The sequence below is a fragment of the Mesoplodon bidens genome (genome assembly GCF_964165515.1).
Source record: "Mesoplodon bidens genome assembly, chromosome: 1".
In the NCBI taxonomy this organism is placed as follows: domain Eukaryota; kingdom Metazoa; phylum Chordata; class Mammalia; order Artiodactyla; family Ziphiidae; genus Mesoplodon; species Mesoplodon bidens.
This window is the reverse complement of record NC_138176.1, coordinates 31829250-31850878: the sequence shown is the minus strand read 5'-3', so window position 1 is coordinate 31850878 and position 21629 is coordinate 31829250. Positions and strand designations below refer to the sequence as shown.

Below are 21629 nucleotides of genomic sequence, written 5' to 3'. Positions count from 1 at the left end.
AAAAAGTAATCACCCCCTTTCTGTGGCTTATTTTTTTCTAACATTTAATTAATTTTTTTCTTAAATTTTTTAGTCAACAAAATTGAAGGAGGGCTTCCCTGGTGGCGCAGTGGTTGGGAGTCCGCCTGCCGATGGAGGGGACACGAGTTCGTGCCCCGGTCCGGGAGGATCCCACATGCCGCGGAGCGGCTGGGCCTGTGAGCCATGGCCGCTGAGCCTGCGCGTCTGGAGCCTGTGCTCCGCAACAGGAGAGGCCACAACAGTGAGAGGCCCGCGTACTGCAAAAAAAAAAAAAAAAAAAATTGAAGGAATTTAACAGTGAACTACCCTATTACCCAGCACCTAATTCTACCCAGATTCTACCATTAACATTTTTTTTAGCATTTAAAAAATTAAGCTATACTTCACATAACATAAAATTTACTTTAAAGTGAATTTTAAAGTGTACACTTTTGAAGTGTGTGCTTCAGTGGTTTTAAGTGTATTCACTATATTGTGCAAACATCACCACTAATTCCAGAACATTTTCATCACTCCAAGAGAAATCCCATGCCCATTATCAATTAGTCTTAATTCCCCTCTCTTCCCACCCCTGGCAACCACTAATCTACTTTCTATCTGTAGATAGAAAGATTTGTCTATTCCGAACATTTCATATAAATGGAATCATACAATAGGTGGCCTTTTGTGTCTAGTTTCTTTTGCTTAGAATAATGTCTCCAAGGTTCACTCATACTGTAACATATAACACTATTTAGTTCCTTTTTATCATGAATTATATTCCATTGTATGAATAGATAACATTTTATCATCCATTCATTTGCTAATGAACATTTAGGGTCTTCTAGTTTGGAGCTATTATGAATAATGCTGCTGTAAACGCTCGGGTACAAATTTTTGTGTGAACATGTTTCCAAATCTCTCATGTATATACCTAGGAGTGGAATTGCTGGGTTATACAGTGACATTAACATTCTACTATACATGCTTTATCATATACCAACCTGTCCTAACCATCCTTCTATCTATATGTCAATCCATCTCACATTTTTGTGCACTTGAGAATAAATTGCAAACATCAGTATACTTCATCCAGCATGTCTATTAACTAGAAATCAATATTTGTGTAGTTTTTACTTTTCATGTAAAATTTACATACAGTGAATTCTAAGTGTACGATTCAATGAGTTTTTAACACATGCATACACCTGGGAAACCTGGAATCAAGATATCAAGATATAGGACTTGCCTGGTGGCGCAGTGGTTAAGAATCCGTCTGTCAATGCAGGGAACACGGGTTTGAGCGCTGGTCTGGGAAGAGCCCGTGCACCACAGCTACTGAAGCCTGTGTGCCTAGAACCCTGCTCCGCAAGGAAGACCCAACGCAGCCAAAAATAAATTAAATAAATTTAAAAAAAATTTTTAAACAGTATGACATCATTCTATATCAATAAACACATATCACTGTAAGAGGAAGCATCCACTCAACAAAATAAAATCAATTCTTTTTTTTTTATATAGTTGCGGAGAGCAGGGGCTACTCTTCGTTGCGGTGCGTGGACTTCTCATTGTGGTGGTTTCTCTTGTTGCAGTGCACGGGCTCTAGGCACACAGGCTTCAGTAGCTGTGGTGCGTGGGCTCGGTAGTTGTGGCTCGCGGGCTCTAGAGCGCAAGCTCAGTAGTCATTGGCAGGCAGATTCTTAACCATTGCGCCACCAGGGAAGCCCTAAAATCAATTCTTAAAAAAAAAAAAAAAAAAAGAGCTTCCCTGGTGGCGCAGTGGTTGAGAGTCCGCCTGCCGATTCAGGGGACACGGGTTTGTGCCCTGGTCCGGGAAGATCCCACATGCCGCAGAGCGGCTGGGCCGCTGAGCCATGGCCGCTGAGCATGCGCGTCTGGAGCCTGTGCTCCACAACGGGAGAGACCACAGCAGTGAGAGGTCCGCGTACCGAAAAAAAAAAAAAAAAAAAAAAAAAAACCTGCTAGAACATTTCCCAAAGTGGTTGGACCATTTTCACACACAAAACGATGCATGCGTGAGGCCTATAAATTTTGAATCAAAAAATAAAAACAAAAATTCTAAACTGCTGCTAATTATTTTCGTTTCAAATTTTTAACTAATTAGGTTCAGAATATTCTAGCTAATAAGTGCTGCTTTGACCACACTCTCAAATGAATGACTGTAAATGAGGGGATGCCTTAAATTTACACAAGGTTTTATGTCAAATATATTTCAAATAAAGAAATAGAGAGGGGCTTCCCTGGTGGCGCAGTGGTTGAGAGTCCGCCTGCCGATGCAGGGGACACAGGTTCGTGCCCCGGTCTGGGAAGATCCCACATGCCACGGAGCGGCTGGGCCCGTGAGCCATGGCCGCTGAGCCTGTGCATCCGGAGCCTGTGCTCCGCGAGGGGAGAGGCCACAACACTGAGAGGCCCGCGTACCGCAAAAAAAAAAAAAAATAGAAATAGAGAGGATGACCTGTTCATAATAAAAAAAATGCTCAACAAACCGGAAAAAGAAGGGAACATCCCCAACCTGAGTAAGGCCATCTATGAAAATCCAGAGCCAAGGACTTCCCTGGGGGTGCGGTGGTTATGAATCCGCCTGCCAATGCAGGGGACATGGGTTCAAGTCCTGGTCCCTGAAGATCCCACATGCCGCAGAGCAACTAAGCCCATGCGCCACAACTACTGAGTCTGCGCTCTAGAGCCCATGAGACACAACTACTGAGGCCGCGTGCCACAACTACTGAAGCCTGCGCACCTAGAGACCGTGCTCTGCAACAGGAGAACCCACCGCAGTGAGAAGCCCCTGCATCGCCACGAAGAGTAGGCCCCCGCTCACGGCAACTAGAAAAAAAAAGCCAGCAAGGAAGACCCTACTCAGCCAAAATTTAATTAATTAATTAAATTTTTTAAAAAAACAGAGCCGGGGCCTCCCTGGTGGCGCAGTGGTTGAGAGTCCGCCTGCCGATGCAGGGGATACGGGTTCGTGCCCCGGTCTGGGAGGATCCCATATGCCGCGGAGCGGCTGGGCCCGTGAGCCGTGGCCACTGGGCCTGCGCGTCCGGAGCCTGTGCTCCGCAACGGGAGAGGCCACAACAGTGAGAGGTCCGCATACCGCAAAAAAAAAAAAAAAAAAAAACAGAGCCAACATCAAACTTAATGGTGAAAGACTGAATGCTTTCCCCTAAGATCAGGAATAAGACAAGGATGTCTGCCCTCACCACTTCTCTTCATCGCTGTTCTAGGGGTTTCAGCCAGGGCAATTAGGCAGGAAACATAAAAGGCATCCAGATTAGAAAGGGAGAAGTAAAACTTCATCTCTGTCTGCAGATGATGTGATCTCATATATAGAAAATCTTAAGGAATCCACTAAAAGGAGGTGATGATTTTTATGACACCCTGTGGAAGTCTCGATTGCCAAGATTTAAAAATTCATTTGCTGGGGACTTCCCTGGTGGTCCAGTGGTGGTTAAGACTCCACACTCCCAATGCAGGGGGCCCGGGGTGCGATCCTTGGTCAGGAAACTAGATCCCGCCTGCCACAACTAAAGACACAGTGCAGCCAAAAATAAATTAATTTTAAAAAATTCATTTGCTTTCTTCAAACCGCCTCTTCCTCTTTTATTCTCACATTCTTCCCTCCACACTTGACAAAAATAAGCCCAACTCTTTTTTTTAACAACTTCCCACCTCTTCCCTCCATCCCATTCTTCCCGAAAAGTTTGCTCCTGTAATTATCATCTTGGAACTGCCCACCAAGACCCTTGTTTCTACTTATCTGGATCCCCAGGCTCCAGTCTCTTTCTTTCTAAATCATGCTACTCCCCTGCTCCATACTTTAAAGTAGCTCTCTACTGCCTGGTTTCTGTGTTTGTGTGTGCATGCTTTGCAGCTAATTGTTAAAACAGCTTTACTGACATATAATTTACATGTCATAAACTTCACTCATTTTAATGATTTTTAAAACTTAATGGTGCAACCATTACCGTAATCCAGTTTTAGAATATTTCCATCACCCTGATACTATCCCTTCCCTGTAAAGGTTGGTCCACCAAAAATCTACCTACAAGTGTAATGTTTGGAAGTTAGGCCTGAGGGTTTGGGATCTTGAATAAAGATTTTAAACCTCCAGGCAATGTGACGGTAAAGGATCGTTTTCTACCTCTTTCTGTTAAAAAATGAGGTCTTGGTTAATCATTAAGCCAACCATGATATCATGAAGGGTTACGGCGGCCGTATCTCCATTTCCATCCAAAGAGCTGACCATTTTCTTCTCTTGCTACCCCCTCAGAAAGGATACTGCCCTAACTGGGCTGAGGCATTCTTCTTAAAAGAACTTTCTAGCTCGCCTCCCCTCCCAAGACGAGCAACCGCCTCTCCAGTAATGACAGCCCCAGTCCAGGTCCCCACATACCCACACTCCTGATCAAAAAAACATTAATCAGTGGCCTTTCTTTGCCAATTCCCAATCCTCCACCCCCATCGCACCACAAGGTCTCCTTCTTCCTTTTCATCTCTTTCAGCTACGTTTGCCTAATCTCCAGACAGATCCCTAGCCTGACGCCTTCTCTCCATTGCTCGCTTCACTCGCTCTGCCATCACTTCCCAAATTGCCGGCATCCCGGACCTCAAAGGTGCAAATGCCAAAACCAGATGAGATGACGCGCCTAAGGGAGAGAAGTGTGTGGGTGTGTGGGTGTAAGTGTCCTTGCTTGTGTGTGGAAGAAACCAACAGAGGCCACGCCGGTGTCCATCTTCAGGAAATACCGATCACGCCCGGCCGAGAGAGCGAGGATCAGCTCCCCAGTGCCCCCCGCAGACAGCATTCAGGGCTGTAGAGCTCAGAGGCATCAAGGCTTCACCCGGGACCCCTGCCCAGAGGGAGCCCCGCCCCTCAACGGTAAGGCGCAACCCCTCCTCGGCGCGGTGGTAGGGGCCGGCTGCAACGTCACCCATTGTTTACAAATCAACCCGAGCCGGTAGGATTCCGGCTCCCGCGGCTGCTGGCGCGCGGCGAGAGTGCCTGGCGGGCTGCGGCTTCCGCGTCCGCCCCGGCTCCGGCTTCGGCCTCAGCACCGCGCCCGGCTCCGCCGCGGCCCACCGAGCCCCGGGGGCAGCCGAGCCGCCGGCGACTCCCGCAGAGCTCCGGGTGCCCGCACGAGGGGCCATGCCGTGCCGGAGGGAGGAGGAAGAGGAAGCCGGCGAGGAAGAGGAGGAGGAGGAGGAGGAGGACAGCTTCCTCCTGCTGGAACAGTCGGTGACTCTGGGCGGCTCGGGCGAGGTGGACCGACTGGTGGCCCAGATCGGCGAGACGCTGCAGCTGGACGCGGCGCAGGACCGCCCTGCCTCCCCGTGCGCGCCCCCGGGGCCGCCACTGCAGCCCCCGCGACCCCCGGCCGTGGTGCGGGCGGACAAGGCCCGAGCCCCGGCTCTGCCGTTGCCTCTGCCGCCCGCCTCGGCCGAGAATGGGGGTCCGGCGCCCCCGGGGGCCCTGCGCTGCGCCCTCGGGGACCGCGGCCGGGTGCGGGGCCGGGCTGCGCCCTACTTTGTGGCCGAGCTCGCCGCAGGCCCCAGCGCGCTGTCCCCATTGCCCCCTCAGCCCAGCCTTGATGGGCCTTCGGGAGTTGACAAGCGAGGCGCCCCGCAGCCGCTGTCGGGTCCTTGCCGGCGAGGATGGCTGCGGGACGCCGCCGCCTCCCGCCGCCTGCAGCAGCGACGCGGGCTACAGCCTCAAGCCCGCACCGGCGACGACGATCCGCACCGGCTTCTGCAGCAGCTCGTGATCTCGGGGAACCTCATCAAGGAGGCCGTGCGGAGGCTTCATTCGCGACGGCTGCAGTTACACGCAAAACTTCCCCGACGCCAGCTCGTGGGCCCTCTGTCGGCCCCAGTGCATGAGCCCCCTTTGCCCCGCAGCCCTCGCGCGGCCTGCAGCGACCCTGGCTCGTCTGGGTCCGGAGGGCGCAGCTCAGAACTGGCGACGGCGTTCTAGTCCCCGGCAGCTAACACCCCGAGAGTGGCCACAGCGCCAGCCTCTGCCTGGAGGGCAAGGGGTTCCCCCTGAGGGCTGCGCCTCTACTCAGACTGGTGAACTCGCGCTTTTGGAAGCGGGAAAATAACTAATGAAGACGAGGAATCGAAAAATCGCGAATGTTTTCATGGGAACTGAAGTCGAGGGCCCCGATGTGGTTGAAAAACAAGACTTCATTGGTCCTATTTAAGGCAGATTACAGAGCGCACCCCAAGCTCACAGTCAGAAGGACTCCTCATTGGCGTGACCAGTCCTGGTGGCGCAGCGTGCAGTTCCACGCAGCCTCTCCGGGCCCTCCAGCCTGACGACCATATGGTCACAGTCCACGCTTCTCAGGATCACCGAACGCCCAAAGGACGAGCATGATCCCAGTTACTTGCTTTACCTTTCCAGGGCTGGTTCCTGATCCACTTTGAGGGAGAGGAACCTGTGTAGATCATTTCAGGGAGTACCTCAAACTGCCAGACTTGAAATTTTACGACACTTAAAAAAAACCGTCTCGTGTATTTTGGGTTGCTGGTTCGTGATATAAAACACGCGGCACCGGGAAAGGACGTTTTGGGGAATTGAATAGACGTAGCCTTTTCTCTGCCCCCGCTTTGCAACTGCCTGAAGTTCTCTGAGTGGCGGGGGAAGGCGGTGCGCCTGTGATGCTGATGGGAGGTGGGGCCGACAGGTGCTGGGGAAAGGGGAGGGCAAGGCGCGAAGTGAACCCTCGGTCCCCTCGAAAGTGTATTTTCACAGCCTGTCCGCCCCTTCTCGGGTTCAAGATCACTATTTCCTGGGAGCACACGAGATTGCGGGGCTCCAGCAGGGTAGAGTCGCCAGGTTCCGCCTGTACTCGGAGTAGAGCGCGGGGTTTTGCAAGTGCTGGAGTCTCCTGAGGACACGCGCACCGCTGCCACCGCGGGTGTGAGGAGGCGGCGACGTGCTGGGCGCCGGTGCCTCCCGCGGGCGGCCGCGCCCCGGGCTTTCACGGAAACGGCCCTGAGAAGTGGCCTCGGGTCCCTTCTCTTCCCCTCGGCTCTGCTGTCCTACTCTAGCGGGTGGCGCTGGCGCTCCTGGGGGCCCCGAGCTGGGGGCTGAGGAGACACCACGTGATGGGGCACTCCAGGGACACACAGCTTATAATGGGCTCTCCGGGGCCTTTTGCAATAACAGCTGCAATTCCCTGGATAGATGGAGTTGATTTCCTCCCTTTGCCCCTCCCCCAGCCATGCCAGCTCGCCTTTGTAAGTGAAGGAAACCGAGTAGAAAATGTGACCCTCCAAATGGAGAAGCTGCAGGCTTTGCCATTGTGAATCTGGTGAAGTGCTTGTAACATAACATTCACTCAGTCTGAAGGATCTAAGATGGTATTGTTGGTGTTTTAGTTTTATAAGATTCAATGGCACGTTCATCATCCAGATGTGGCTATTGACATACCTACACTTCGCAGCGAAGTGTCTGGAATTGTGGCTATCCTGATTATAGGATGTTAACTTAACTGAAATATCTGTTTTTAATAAATGCGTTGGGTTTTTTGTTTGGTTTTATTTTATACTTGTCGTCGGTGGGAAAGATGCACAGAACACGTTTCTCTGATCTCCATAAACATGAAAACACTTGAAATCCTTGTCAGCCTGGCTTGTGGATGGTAATTAGAGCGCCTTTGTGTCTGAGCAGCTCACTAGTTAGACAGGGTCTGCGTGGCTGGGTGTGTATTGATGCTGGCATGAAATTAAATGAAAGCGAGGTCAGGTTTTGGACCAATCCCATTCACTAAAGCCTTAGAGCCTTCTAGATTACTAGTCAGTGCTGGAGAAGCTCCCTCTGACTGTATTAGCAAAGGACATCAGATCAGTCAGTCACTTCAGACTGGGAGGCTTATCACTTTTTTCTTTCTACTATGGTCATTAAGTGGACTTGTTCCACAAGGTGGCCCTTTAGGCTGGGGCAGCTCTTGTTTAGGGATTGTTCAGGATGCAAACCTGCAGTGGGAAACCGACTGGGAGGGTATGAAAGGACTCCTCTCCTCTCTTTGCCCTTGGCACGTTCACTCCCATTCTCTCCCTAAGCAGTGATGGAACAACTCATCCCTGTCCCTCCTGTTCTCAGTTACTTTGGTCTGTTTCCTCCAGCAAGGAGCCATGCTGGCAACAGGATATCCAGGGTTCAAGTCCCCTTATTAAATGGGGACTTTGGACAAGTTGCTCAACCTCTGTGAGCTTCGGTTTCCTCATCTGTACAACAGATGAGACATGAGATGATGAGAAAAAGGTTCCTTGTGACTGGCACATCCTGGAGATGAATAGTCCAGTCCCTACCCCTTCCTTCCCAGGACTGTCCCTTGGTAGCCAATGGACTGAGTCCTCGGTTTCTCATAAAACAAGGGCATGCTGTGATCCCACAAGTGCTTTCTGGATTGAGTGCTGTATGATTTAGAGACCTGATTTTCTAACTCCCTTTTGGACTCAATGCCTGTTGTTTATACCTCCCCATTCTCTCTCTTCAAATACACACACAGACCCTGATGGTCTCTGAGAAGTACCTCCAGAACACACCAAGCCAGCCATTTCCCACAACCTGCCCAGGAAGGGTTGTGGAAGACTCAGTCCAGTGCCACCCAGCAAAGGAATGGTGACTATGGAGGCTCTAACACAAACTGAGGAAGGGGGGCCTCTAACAATGAAGTGGGCTACCACCTCTGGGCTCTGAGCAAAAGGAAAGTGGTCAGGTGCCGACTTCCCCTGGCACTGGAGGAGCCCTGAGGTCCTCACTTCTTAGATGAGGTGGGATTTCCTGGAGGTCAAAGAGTTAGGAGCAATCCAGGGCCAAGATGGCCATGATTCAGTGCCACTGCCCCAAACGTGCTGGCTTCTTGTAATGATTGGTTAAGGCTAGACTCAACCATAGGGTTCATGTAATACAACTCCCTCCTTCAAAAAGGAAGACTGGAGAAAACTAATGCCTACCATGAGGTGCTTTAACTGCACTACAACCCTGTATCCGTCACAGGGTATAAACCATCCATCTTTAAAAATCCTATAAGATCTTACTAGTCACCCCCAAGACATCTTTTGGAATAAGTCAGGGTTTACATTAATGATTTTTAAAAGTTATTAGACCATTTTTCCTTGGTGGTCCAGTGGCTAAGACTCTGCGCCCCCAGGAACTAGATCCCACATGCCGCAACTAAGAGTCCGCATGCCACAACTAAAGATCCCGTGTGCTGCAACTAAGACCCAGTGCAGCCAAATAAATAAATATTAAAAAAGAAAAAGTTATGAGACTATTTTATAGGTGGAAAAATATTCCAGGAAGGGGGCAGTGCAGAGTGACCTACAAAGTCATTTACGAAGTCAAAGGCCTAACAGAACCTAGAACCCAGGTCTCCGGTCATCCAGCTCAGGCCTCTTTCCAATAGCCTGATACCATCATACATAGTCCAATATTGTTCACTGCAGAAGTCCACACATATACTACAATGTAAATGATACCCCTGCAGTTGTCCAACATGATGAACCTGCCATTGGAACCCTGGAAAACCATGCCCCAGATCCCTAGGCTGAGCTAGGGAAAGCCAGGTATGCAGTAACCATTTTCTTATGTTCAGCATCCTATGAAGACAGCTGGCCACAGAAAATGGCCTGGGTAAGATAAAAGACCAAAGCTATAAACTCAATGAAAAAAATACTAAATAAACTAAAAGACAGAAATTGACAAATAAGTGATTTGGAGAAAAGAATGCCACACCTCACAAAGAACTCCAGAGTCTGCCACCCCAAGATTTCATTCTAAATTAGGCATAAATGCTACAATATTTGAATTCTGTTTTACCCTTTTTTGCTCTTTCCTTTTGCAGCTCAGAAGCAGAAATATGGAGTGCACATCAGACACCACTTTCCTATCCAGCAAAGTCTGTGTCAAACCCTGTGATCCCTACCTTCCAATCAGGAAAGAGTTACCCTGGCAACCAAATTACTAACTCACTCAATTAGCTCCCCCTTCTTCCACTGATGCTCAGTAATCGCAGAATGTCAGCCCCGGGAGAGCTCAGCCTTCAGTGGTCTAGTGCTACCCCCTCATTTAGAGATGGAAGCACAGGGAGGTTTCCACTCTGAGGTGCACTCCATTTGAACACCAGGAAGGCTGGTGCAGACAAAGCAGCAAAACTCTCCCATGCAGCGCTTCCTCCTGGTTTTCCATCCATAACTGAAGGGAAAACAAATGACCTGCCCATAACAATGTGTCCCAGGAGGTGTAATAGATAAGAGCGTGGGCTCTGCAGGCAGCCCTGCATTGTTAGCTGTGTGATTTGGGACAGGATCCTTAACCTCAATAATCTCAATTAACTCATCTTCTAAGTGGGGATAAGTATAGCACATACCTTGAAGAATCCGGTGAAGGTGAAATTAGATCATGTATGAGAAGCAAAATAGCCAATAAACACTTTTATAAAACAAAACATCATTCCTGGAAGCTACTGCATTAAGGCCACTACTTTAAGTCTTTTGTGGAAAATCCTGCCTTTTATTGACTTCTTCAGTATGTTTCTTAAAAGGCATAAACCGGGGGCTTCCCTGGTGGCGCAGTGGTTGAGAGTCCGCCTGCCGATGCAGGGGACACGGGTTTGTGCCCCGGTCCGGGAGGATCCCACGTGCCGCGGAGCGGCTAGGCCTGTGAGCCATGGCCACTGAGCCTGCGCGTCCGGAGCCTGTGCTCCGCAACGGGAGAGGCCACAACAGTGAGAGGCCTGCGTACAGCTAAAAAAAAAAAAAGGAGAGGGTTTATGGGGAGGGCACTCTGAAGCCACAGCTCTTAACTCCCCCATTCCTATCAGAAATCCTTCTAAATCAAATTCAGTGCTCAGCTGTAGGTCTTCATGCCTGCCCTGTCCACTCCCATCTATAATTTGTACTGAGAAAATTGCGCAATTTCTTCGCAGGAGGTGATCTTCAAGTTCATTTTGTTCTCATTCTTCATTTTATTTACTCTCATTATAGGGTTATCTCAGGGGCTCATATGTGAATGTCTTCTTTTCTCAAAGAGTTTAGGCACCAGGTGATAAGGGTCTCGGCACAAAAAGACAGAAAAAGACAAGAAGGGACACATTTCGAAAAGAAAACCCATAGTCCTCAGTACAGTACCAGGTAGCTGTTAAAATGCAGGCTCTGGAGCCAGACTGCCTAGGTCGCAATCCCAGCTTTCCTTTAAAGCTCCTTCCTGTGACCTTGGGCAGCTTACTTCACCTCTCTCACCTCCCATTCCTTGTCCGCCAAGTCTGATAATAATAAAGTTCCTGCCTCATCAGGTTGTGAGGATGCATTGAGCTAATGCTAGTAAAAATGCTTAGGCCACTGCCTGAAACATAGGTGCATTTAGTAACAACACCTGGGTATTGGCATTTAGTAAATATTTGCAGAGCAAACAAATGGGCAACTTCAACAGACTTGTGGAGGCTAAGAGAGTGCTTGGGGCACAGATGATGAATTGTGGTGCCTAGAGGAGAGGATGCGAAGGGAGGGACAGCAACTAAAAAGGGAAAACAGAACCAAAGGAAGGTTTGCTCAAGCAGGAGAGACCTGCGCTCGTCCCACTGTGGTTGGAGGACAGTGGCAAAGGGTGGAATTGAAGGGAAGATGCTATAAAGGATAAGGCTCCTAGAGGGGGCACGAAGGGATGGGGCGCTCAGTCTGGGTAGGTTTGAAGGGCAGGACTCAGGGAGACCTTACAGGGGGATGTCCCCTGTGACAGCACTCTGAGTCACAAACTGTCCTACCACAGGGAGGCCAGGGACCAGTTGGCTGTTGAAACAACCCTTCACGCCTGAGATGGCTGGGTATGTTTTTGTGTGAAGGAATCCTTCTTCTCTGTACCTTATGCTACAATAGAATGAAATCTAAATCTGATACCAAGGGGTTTATTAACTGCTCCGCTTTATCAATTAAGTGACTCACAGGAGGTAAAATTCACCACCCCCAATTGATAGACTGTTCAGAGAGTTTGTTTGACTTATTGATTTGGGTGGGTTAAAAAAGAATCACAAACTGGTTATCATCTTGTTACCTTTGCCCTGCCTTTTGCCCGTTTCTTTTTTTACTGTCTAAATTAGATTCGGTTTCCTAGGTTTTCCTGAAAATCCTCCCCAGACACCGGAGTCATAATCACCTTTCTCCAAATGCACCATAAATAGTTCTTCTCTTCAGCTGGGTTAAGCAGGGCAAGAACTCACAGTGCAGATGTTCAAAACACACTGCTTAACGGTGCTGATAAAGAGAAGCTGAATAACTTCAGGATTAAAGAAAGACAGTGAAGGTCACTGAGCAAGCTCTGATTCCATATACCCCGGACCTGACCACGGAGGGTATACATAGTGATCACATAGCTATAGCTCTGCGTTTGTGTGTGGGCACCTGTGCATGTATGTAGACACACATACCCAACCATCCCTTACAGTTCACACTTCAGCCTCCCTTGGCTTCTCTGGGTTCTACTATTGGTCTTTGTAAAGTGCTTAGCACTGAGCCTGGCACATGGTAAGTGCTACGTACATTGGCTAGTGTTCTTCCTTCCCAACTGACAGCATCTCCCAGGCTCCGTCCACCCCTCTTAGCCCTAACTGCCAAGTCTTTATCTTCAGCCCTGATCTCTCTTCCAACTCCTAATCACTTAGGAGGCACCAGGCTGCGGTCCCTGTAACTTCCCACACGAAACTCTTAATCAAGCCCCTCCCTGACCACACACACTCACACAACCAGCTTCTTGCAACTTCCCTATTACTCTTGCCCTTCTGGACTCAAGACTTGCAGAATGTTACCAGGGAAACCTAGGCCTTGGATCCTTCAGAAGATGGAGTTGTCTCAACTCCGCCCATGCCCATGTCCTCAGTTCTGTGCCCATCCACTCCAAGGGACTAGGGATATCCCAGCCACAATCATCCCTGGGCCAAGTACCAGGAATGGGCTATCCCAAGCAGCAACACCTTGGAAATGGCCAATGCCTCCTTTGCACAGACACTTCCCCAGGCCCAGGACTCTGTTCTCTACAGCCTCTGCAAACGGCTGATCAGTAGCTGGGGCTGAGGTTCATGAGGAAATGTGTGGGTAGGCTCAGACAGGAGGTAAGAGGTTCAGCTTAACAGCCATGAGTTCAGATCCTGTTCGACCATCCACAATTCCTACCCCTCCCCATCGTAAAGAGTGAAGGGCCATCTTGTAAAAGGTGCCTACAAGGGCTTCCCTGGTGGCGCAGTGGTTGAGAGTCCGCCTGCCGATGCAGGGGACATGGGTTCGTGCCCCAGTCCGGGAAGATCCCACATGCCGTGGAGTGACTGGGCCGATGAGCCATGGCCGCTGAGCCTGCGCGTCCGGAGCCTGTGCTCCGCAACGGGAGAGGCCACAACAGTGAGAGGCCCACATACCGCACACACAAAAAAAAAAAAAAAAAAAAAGGTGCCTAAGAGGGTTCTTGCCCAAACAGGGCTCAGTCCCCTTTCCCTCTCTCCACCTCGCTTCTCAGCTCCTGAAGATCTTCAGGTCCTGCCAGTCTACAGTCACCACTCTAATTTCATTCCTGAGTGCTGTCCTGGCCATGTTGCAGACCCAGAAGACAGCTGCATTGGGTGAGACCTCACCATCTTGGCCCTATGCCCTCATCTTACAGACTTGAGGTTCTAAAAAAAGCAGCCATCTACCATTTGTTATCTGTGCCTCTCTTATGCAATTCCTATTACCTTATGTGAAGGTCTCGGCCCCAAACCTGCTTGTGGGTTCTTCCAGGATGTCTGAAACCCTGCCTCATCCCGGATCCCCAGCACCTTGCACATATGTGGCTGGCCTGCAAGAAAAGTTTGAAAATGGTGATGCTACTGTGTTGAGGCATTTATTGGGTCAAGGTTTTTATGGGATGCTCTTAAGAACTTTAATAAATCCAACATGGGAGAAAATGGTGTCAAGAAAGTCTCATGGAGGTGGTAGAGTATGACTAGAAGCTCTGGTTGAGGAAAGCAGGAGAGACTAGAGCCACACTGCCTGGGTTCAAATCCCAGCTCCTTAACTTAAAAGGTGGTGACTTCAGGCAAATCACTTCATCTCCTGGGCCTCGGTGTCCTCCTTTATAAAATGGAGAAAATAGTGCCTACCTCATGATGAATAAAGCCATGACATAATGAGATAATGATTTAAAACACCCAGAACAGTACCTGGCACGTGTGTCAAGTGCCAACCCCCGGAATGATGACAGCAGAGACAGACCATTTGGAAGGTGTGTGGAGGTGGCCTTCTGGAAGTTCAGGAAAAGGGACTTATATGATACAGAAGCAAAAGAGGTGGCAGTGACTTGTGCTCACAGTGGAAAGGAAGGGGTGGCTGAAGTGTTAGGGCACGTGGGGCACGTTGAAGAGACAGATGGGGGCCACTGAAGGAAGAGGGGCCAGTGGTGGCAGCAAGAATCAGCAGTTGTCATTTTTTAAGCCCTTAAGTGTCCCAGACACCTCAGGTCCTCGTTTTACCCTCCCAACCAACCTATTAAGTATTACTGTTTTATACATGAGAGGAGGAAAACGCACAGAGCTGTGACTTGCCTACTATGACACAGCTGCTGAGCAGCAGGGCTGAGTCAAACTGAGTCACTGAGCATTAGCCTTCCCCTGCAGCCCGTGTGAGAAGGTGCTGGGCAGGACAGGTGCCCCTGGGGCTGGTTAGCAGAGCTGGGCTGTACCAAGAAAGGCTGCCTTGTGGGAAAGGGCCCCAAGCCTGGGGAAGATAAGGCTGAGGGCAGAACCAGGAGGGCCACTTAATTAACTGAACCCCCATCTGCTCAAAACACCCCATTTTACAACTACCAAATATACTGCTATAAAACCCTATCGTCCTTTCCCTAGGCCACAGCTCAAGACTGGGTCAGTCTCAAAGGAGAAAATAGGCAGGCTCTGTCTATACCCTCACCATTCTTCAAACACAAAAAAATCAGAAAATTCACCTCCCTCCACCCTCCTCCAGATACAGCAAATCGCTTGGCCTCTGCCCTCTAGGCTAGAAAGTTTCTGGACTATGTTCTTATTCCACAAAGGGCGTGAAAGCCCACCTAGCATGTTTTTAAAAACCTGGACTGAATTTTCTGATCTTGTGGAACATCGACCCAGAAGCACTCATCGACTGCAGCTCCACCGGTCTCCATCTCACACCTCGACCCCTAAGTCCCCTCTCCATCACGACTTTATTATGAAAGGTGTCCCCTCTGTGCTTTTCTTTCCCCCACCTTCCACCAAAAAGCCAAAGCATGCTCCAAAACAAAAACCAAATTCATTCAGCAGACACTTTTAATTAAGAAATCCTATAAATCAGGACCACCACAATTTCAGACACTCCGGTGCGAAGTGTACGTCAATAGCTACATCTGGAGGATGAACAAGCCATTGAATCTTTTTAAAAAATTAGTTTAGCTCCTTTAAAGTTTGGGGGTGGCACCTTACTTAAAGCACCGTCAAGTTTCATACGGGTAAAGCCTGCGGTTTCTCCTCTTGGAGAGTCCCATTTAAAAAACGGTTTCGGTCACTCACAAAGAGCTGGTGGCAGAAGGAAACTGAGGGGTGAAGACCCACGAAAACTCAGGCCTATGGCTCCACAGAGGGCCAGAACAGAGCAGAAAAACAGCCGGGGTCTCATCCATGCAGTGAAGACATCAGAAAGGGTGGAATAAGAAAGGCCAGCCGGGAGGACAGGAGAGAGACATAAGACATTGTTTATGCCTGTTTCTGAGAAAGCTCATGGCATGGCCAAGAGTGGCCTCACAGGAGGAGGAGGAGTTCTGGACAGAAGGAGAGCACAGAGAAAAACTAACTCTCCTTGCACAGCCCTCTCCACCTGTGTGTCCTCTGGAGACGCTAGGAGGTGGCGAAGCACAGACAGGGCTCTTCTTGGAGCAAGAGAAAGAAAAGACACAGCGGTCAGTTAGCTCTCCCAGGAAGCCCACAACCTTCCGACCAAGCACACCGTGACCTTGAAACACAGGTGGCAAGGTCAAGTCATTTAAAAGTCCACATCCACCTCGACCCACCTTCAAAATTCTCCACCTCCCTACCCCCGACAACTGGAGCTCACATCTCCCACCTCGACCAGTCACCGATGAGGTGCGAGAAAGGGGGCGGGCGATGCCAACCCACCCACCACCAAGCTTTTACATTCTTCTTCCCTCCGGAATTTCTTTGCACAGCAATTGTAGCACCATTTTCACTAAGTTCCTCCACCGGAAAATAAAATGTATTCGTGTCATCAGTTTTCAAGTATTCTTACAAAGCCCTCGCGATTCTCGCCCCTTGGAGCCGTATCTTTAAACAATCCAAGCACACGACACCCCCAAGGGTTAAGTCAGGTACAAGTTGATGCAAATAGCTGCCATAGTTCTCCCAGTTTTATCCCAGGTTCCTGTCCCCGAGGTGGCCGGGGAAATTCTCACGCGACACGGACGCGCCTTGGCCCGTGCATTTCTCCACGCTCAAGTTTTCGCCGACAGCCTCGCCGGGGCGGGTAACTTCGCGGCTTGAGGTCTCCCCACGCGCCTCCTTGCAGCCTAGGCGGTCGCTCCCAGGACGGCAACGGCGGCTTCAGCTCAAGGTGGGGGAAGGGACAGGACGCCGTTGGGTCCCCGCAACGGCTTCTTCCTCCTCCAGGGGCCCTGGGTCAGTGCAAGGCGCCGGAGGGCTGAAGGGCGACAGGGTCCGGTCGGCTGCGGCTGCCCCCGGGTCCGGGGGGTGCCGCGGGGCCCGTGGCTGCCACCGCGGCGACGGCTCGCTGGAGCCTCCGCACGGCCTCCTTGATGAGGTTCCCCGAGAGCACCAGCTGCTGCAGGAGCCTGTGCGGGTCGTCGTCGTTGGCGCGCGCCCCGGCTGGGGGCCATCGTCGCTGTTGCAGGCGGCGGGAGGCGACAGCGCCCCGCAGCCATCCTCGCCGGCACGGCCCGGGCAGCGCGCTGGGGCTTGCGGCGAGCTCGGCCACAAAGTAGGGCGCAGCCCGGCCCCGCACCCGGCCGCGGTCCCCGAGGGCGCAGCGCAGGGCCCCCGGGGGCGCCGGACCCCCAGTCTCGGCCGAGGCGGGCGGCAGAAGCAACGGCAGAGCCGGGGCTCGGGCCTTGTCCGCCCGCACCACGGCCGGGGGTCGCGGGGGCTGCAGTGGCGGCCCCGGGGGCGCGCACGGGGAGGCAGGGCGGTCCTGCGCCGCGTCCAGCTGCAGCGTCTCGCCGATCTGGGCCACCAGTCGGTCCACCTCGCCCGAACCGCCCAGAGTCACCGACTGTTCCAGCAGGAGGAAGCTGTCCTCCTCCTCCTCCTCCTCCTCTTCCTCGCCGGCTTCCTCTTCCTCCTCCCTCCGGCACGGCATGGCCCCTCGCGCGGGCACCCGGAGCTCTGCGGGAGTCGCCGGCGGCTCGGCTGCCCCCGGGGCTCGGTGGGCCGCGGCGGAGCCGGGCGCGGTGCTGAGGCCGAAGCCGGAGCCGGGGCGGACGCGGAAGCCGCAGCCCGCCAGGAACTCTCGCCGCGCGCCAGCAGCCGCGGGAGCCGGAATCCTACCGGCTCGGGTTGATTTGTAAACAATGGGTGACGTTGCCGCCGGGCCCTACCACCGCTCCGGGGCGGGGGGGACAAGCGAGGAGGTGGCGGAGCGCGGGCCGTCACGGGCAGCGCCGGGCCGCGGCCGGAGCATTCTTGTGTCTGCGCTGGGTGTTTGCTTAGGAGGGGATCCGGGGCATGGGGAGAGCTTCGTACTTCCCCGGCCGGATTAGCAGCACAGGACTACGGAGACTCTGAGGTGGCTACGATTGGATTCTCCCACTCACGGACACACCCACTCACACACCCAACCACTCGTCCTCCGACGCTTTCTCCCTCCCCACGTGTCAGCAAGACTTGGGCGGCCCTGCTCCCCCTCCCGCGCACCCGCAGTCACCGGGGTCCGGGAGTGGTGGGGGAGGGGTGGGCCCTGCGACCAGCTGGCTTGGGAGGGGTGGGGCTGGGGAAATTGGGGGCGGGGAGGGGGACTTCGTAATGGAGGGCGGAATCGCCCTGAGGTGGAGTCTCGGAGCCTGCTCCCTCCGCCTAGTCCTCAAGCGCTACGGCCCAGCGCGAGAGAAAGACGCGCCACCGCCTGGCTAAAGAAGAGCTGACTTTGTTCATTAAAAAAAAAAACAAACAAAACCGCGCGGCCAAAAAGAAAGATTTAAATAGAAATATAGGGCGATGAAAAAAAACTCTCTAATCATAGGATTCAAACATGGTTCACATATTAAAAGTTTTTCTTTTCCAGCCTTTTTCTATAAAAGTGTTATACAAACAGCCACTCGTATACGTTATACACTTTTCCACTAGCATTATCCCGTAAACGGTGTTCGTGTTATTGCATGCGCTTTGAGAACATGTAATGATTACGCGAGTTTCCATCAACTGGCTGTACCATAACTTACTAAATAATTCCTTTAACGTTTGCGGTTTACCTAATTTCACCGTTGTAAATAAGTGCGTGACCAACATTTTTGTGTGTAAAACTTTTTCCGTGTTGATTCTTTCCTAAGAACATATTTCCCAGGAATGGAAATTCAAGTCAAAGGATATGGATATTTTAAGGTTTCTGATAAATGTACCAAATTGCTTTCTAACAGTTGGGTAAATTTACTCTCTCATCATTCATGTGTAAGCATACAATATTCGTTGCGCCTTCACTAGTATTAATACTTGAGTATTATAGTTATTTTTCTGATTTTGTAGGTGAAATGGATCTCATTTCAGTATTTATTTCTTTGCCTTTAGTTAGGTAGAGTAGTTTTCTAAATGTTTGTTAACCAACTGTACTTCCTTTTTTTGTGAATAGTTCTCTAATAAGTTTTTCCTATTGATTTTTTCTTTTGTATTTGCATGACGCCTCTACATGCCAGAAGTTAACTCTTTTCTTTCATATTTTGCTGTGAATATTTCTTCGGTTTTTGTTGGCCCTGTGGAGTTTTTTTTTTTCACTAAAACTTAAACTTTAATATAGTCAAATCTACATAAAGTACCTTCCTTTGAAACTTCTAACACAATGCCAAGTTTAGTCTTCTTGCCTCCAGAAAGTTATTAAATATTACGTTCTATTTTCCTGAGATTTTTCTAGTGCCTTGATTTTTTTCAAATCCATCTGGATTCATTTTGGTCACTGGTGCAGGGAGATGATATGATTTTTTTTCCCACCACAGAGCTTGTCAGGCAGGGCTGTAGTTCTTCTTCAGGACAGAGGTGTTTGGGCACTGTAAACACAAGCTCAGCCCTGAGCAGCTCCCAGCTGCTGGTTAAGCCGAAGGTTGTAAGGACTGGGTGGGGCTGGGAATATTATGGTCAGTCTGTGTGCGAAGTCAAGAAAAACCTTGAACAGGTTGTACCAAGACCTAAAGAGATTCACATCTCATTCCTGCTGCGTCTGGGTGTGTGGCTCCTGGCAAATAAGTTTACAAGTGAAAACACATGTAAAATGGAAAAAATAATCCCAGCCCTGCCTCCCTCTGAGGATTGCTTTCAGGATCAAATAAGATAATGGGAGCAGGCTTTGTCAGGCATTACACAAATGTAACGTGGGATTAGGTCCAATGGTTTACTCACAGAGGCCTGGCTTAATTCCAGCGATTCCCTGAGGGAATCAGCTAATATATTCATGATAAAGTTTCCCCCTTACAGCCCACTAAGTAAAACGTACCCCCAAGGCATTACTTCCTTGAACCTGCCTTGTCCCTGAATTCTGCCTCGGGACCACCCTGACCTGGGATTGATTAAGGCCTTCTTGAAGTCAGCCCAAAGGCTCCCAAATCCCAGGGTGTGACCCCCTACAACTAGTTCTACAGGTTTTGCTGACAGATCCTTTCCCAACAAGCAGCCTTCCTCCTGCATCTCTGTGGAGGGCTCTTCACACGCTTTACTGATGAGGACTGGAAGCCATTTCCCCCAGAGACAGTGATTTTCATTTTCATTCTGATGGTACTTACTGGAGAATTTCAAGGGGAATGAAAATTAGGGGAGGGCTTATGGATTTCAGCAGAGTTAAATAAATGGTAATTTTTTTTTCTCCTCTCTGTAAGATGATGCCTGCCTGTAAGTAGAGAAAAGCAGTTTTATGCTCCATTGACTTTAAACATTAATGGAGCTGGTGTAGCTATTGTCTCTAACCCAGCATCCCTGGAAGTCGTTTTTCTTTTCTTGTCAGGGTAATTCCCATAGTGTTCTTAGTACTATAGGAAATGGAGCTGAGATGGCATTCTTTTAAAAATCTTCCCTTTGTAATGTTGCTTTTGTGTGGAGATTGCTATGTAAATATGCCGGGACTTGGATATTATACTATTCATTATAAAGATGAATTCATTACAGAAGACCAGCTCCATTTTCTGGGGGCACTTCTCTGGAGAGCTCTGAGAGAGGAAAGTGCTGTGCTGGACCAGTGGGAGGCAGAGAAATGCCCTGGATTAGGAATCAAAATACAAGATGCTAGAGAGGCTCAGATGCAATTAAAAGTAATGAGAGGGGGGCTTCCCTGGTGGCACAGTGGTTGGGAGTCCGCCTGCTGATGCAGGGGACACAAGTTCGTGCCCCGGTCCGGGAAGATCCCACATGCCACGGAGTGGCTGGGCCCTTGAGCCATGGCCACTGAGCCTGCGCATCCGGAGCCTGTGCTCTGCAACGGGAGAGGCCGCAACAGTGAGAGGCCCGCGTACCGCAAAAAAAAAAAAAAAAAGTAATGAGAGGGTATCAGAAAGGGAAGCAATGAGAGCTGTGTGCCTGGCACGCTGGCCGCCTGCCTGGAAAGAGATATGGAGGGTATTCAACAACACCCGTGGAAGGACACAGAATTCAAGGATTTTCTGAATTTGTTTGGACTGCATTGAAATTCTTCGCAAGGAGTTTGCTTTCCACCTGGACTTTGTTTTCAGTAACCTGTACTCAGAGACACCAGCGGGGATGAAGAGATGGACTCTAGGCTTGGAATTCCACCTGCATCCAGCCATGTCATCCTTCTGTGCCTCAGATCCTGAATCAGTAAAATGGAGGGTGATCCTTTCTTTACAAAATTGTTATATTACATAAGAATATGTATGGGGGGGCTTCCCTGGTGGCGCAGTGGTTGAGAGTCCACCTGCCGATGCAGGGGACACGGGTTTGTGCCCCGGTCCGGGAAGATCCCACATGCCGCAGAGCGGCTGGGCCTGTGAGCCATGGCCGCTCAGCCTGCGCGTCCGGAGCCTGTGCTCCGCAACGGGAGAGGCCGCGACAGTGAGAGGCCCGTGTACCACACACACAAAAAAGAGAATATGTATGGGAAGACTTATCACATGACCTTGGCAGGGGTGATGTTGGAGTGAAGCTCTGAGAAGCAGAAATAGTCTTAGTGATGTGTAAGCCTAAAAAAAGGGGAATTCTATGCTGTGGTCCATGAACAGATGAATAAACAAGCTGGGATATAGCCATGCAATGGAATATTACTCAGCCATAAAAAGAAATGAAGTGCTGATGTGCTACAACATGATGCTCAAAAACATTACGCTAAGTGAGAGAAGCCAGAAACACAAGGTCATGCATGTATTGGGATTCCACTTACAGAAAATA

At 50.4% G+C, this 21629-nt stretch overlaps 2 protein-coding genes and 1 long non-coding RNA gene across 3 annotated transcripts; 1 reads left to right on the top strand and 2 right to left on the bottom strand.

Annotated features, from left to right (window-relative positions):
• Positions 1–1217: 1217 nt before the first annotated feature.
• Positions 1218–4372, bottom strand: LOC308615199. The gene is made up of 3 exons (XR_014015490.1): positions 4316–4372; positions 3228–3362; positions 1218–1361 (listed from the first exon to the last, which is right to left on the bottom strand). It is a non-coding gene; the product is annotated as an uncharacterized lncRNA (long non-coding RNA).
• Positions 4373–4824: 452 nt separating this feature from the next.
• FRAT1 (FRAT regulator of WNT signaling pathway 1) lies at positions 4825–7549 on the top strand. The gene has a single exon (XM_081238467.1). It carries the CDS (start codon positions 5174–5176, stop codon positions 5996–5998), a length of 825 nt encoding a protein of 274 aa, XP_081094593.1. The 5' UTR covers positions 4825–5173; the 3' UTR covers positions 5999–7549.
• A 5690-nt stretch (positions 7550–13239) lies between these two features.
• Positions 13240–17548, bottom strand: FRAT2 (FRAT regulator of WNT signaling pathway 2). The gene has a single exon (XM_081238848.1). It carries the CDS (start codon positions 17392–17394, stop codon positions 16699–16701), a length of 696 nt encoding a protein of 231 aa, XP_081094974.1. The 5' UTR covers positions 17395–17548; the 3' UTR covers positions 13240–16698.
• Between the last annotated feature and the right edge of the window lie 4081 nt (positions 17549–21629).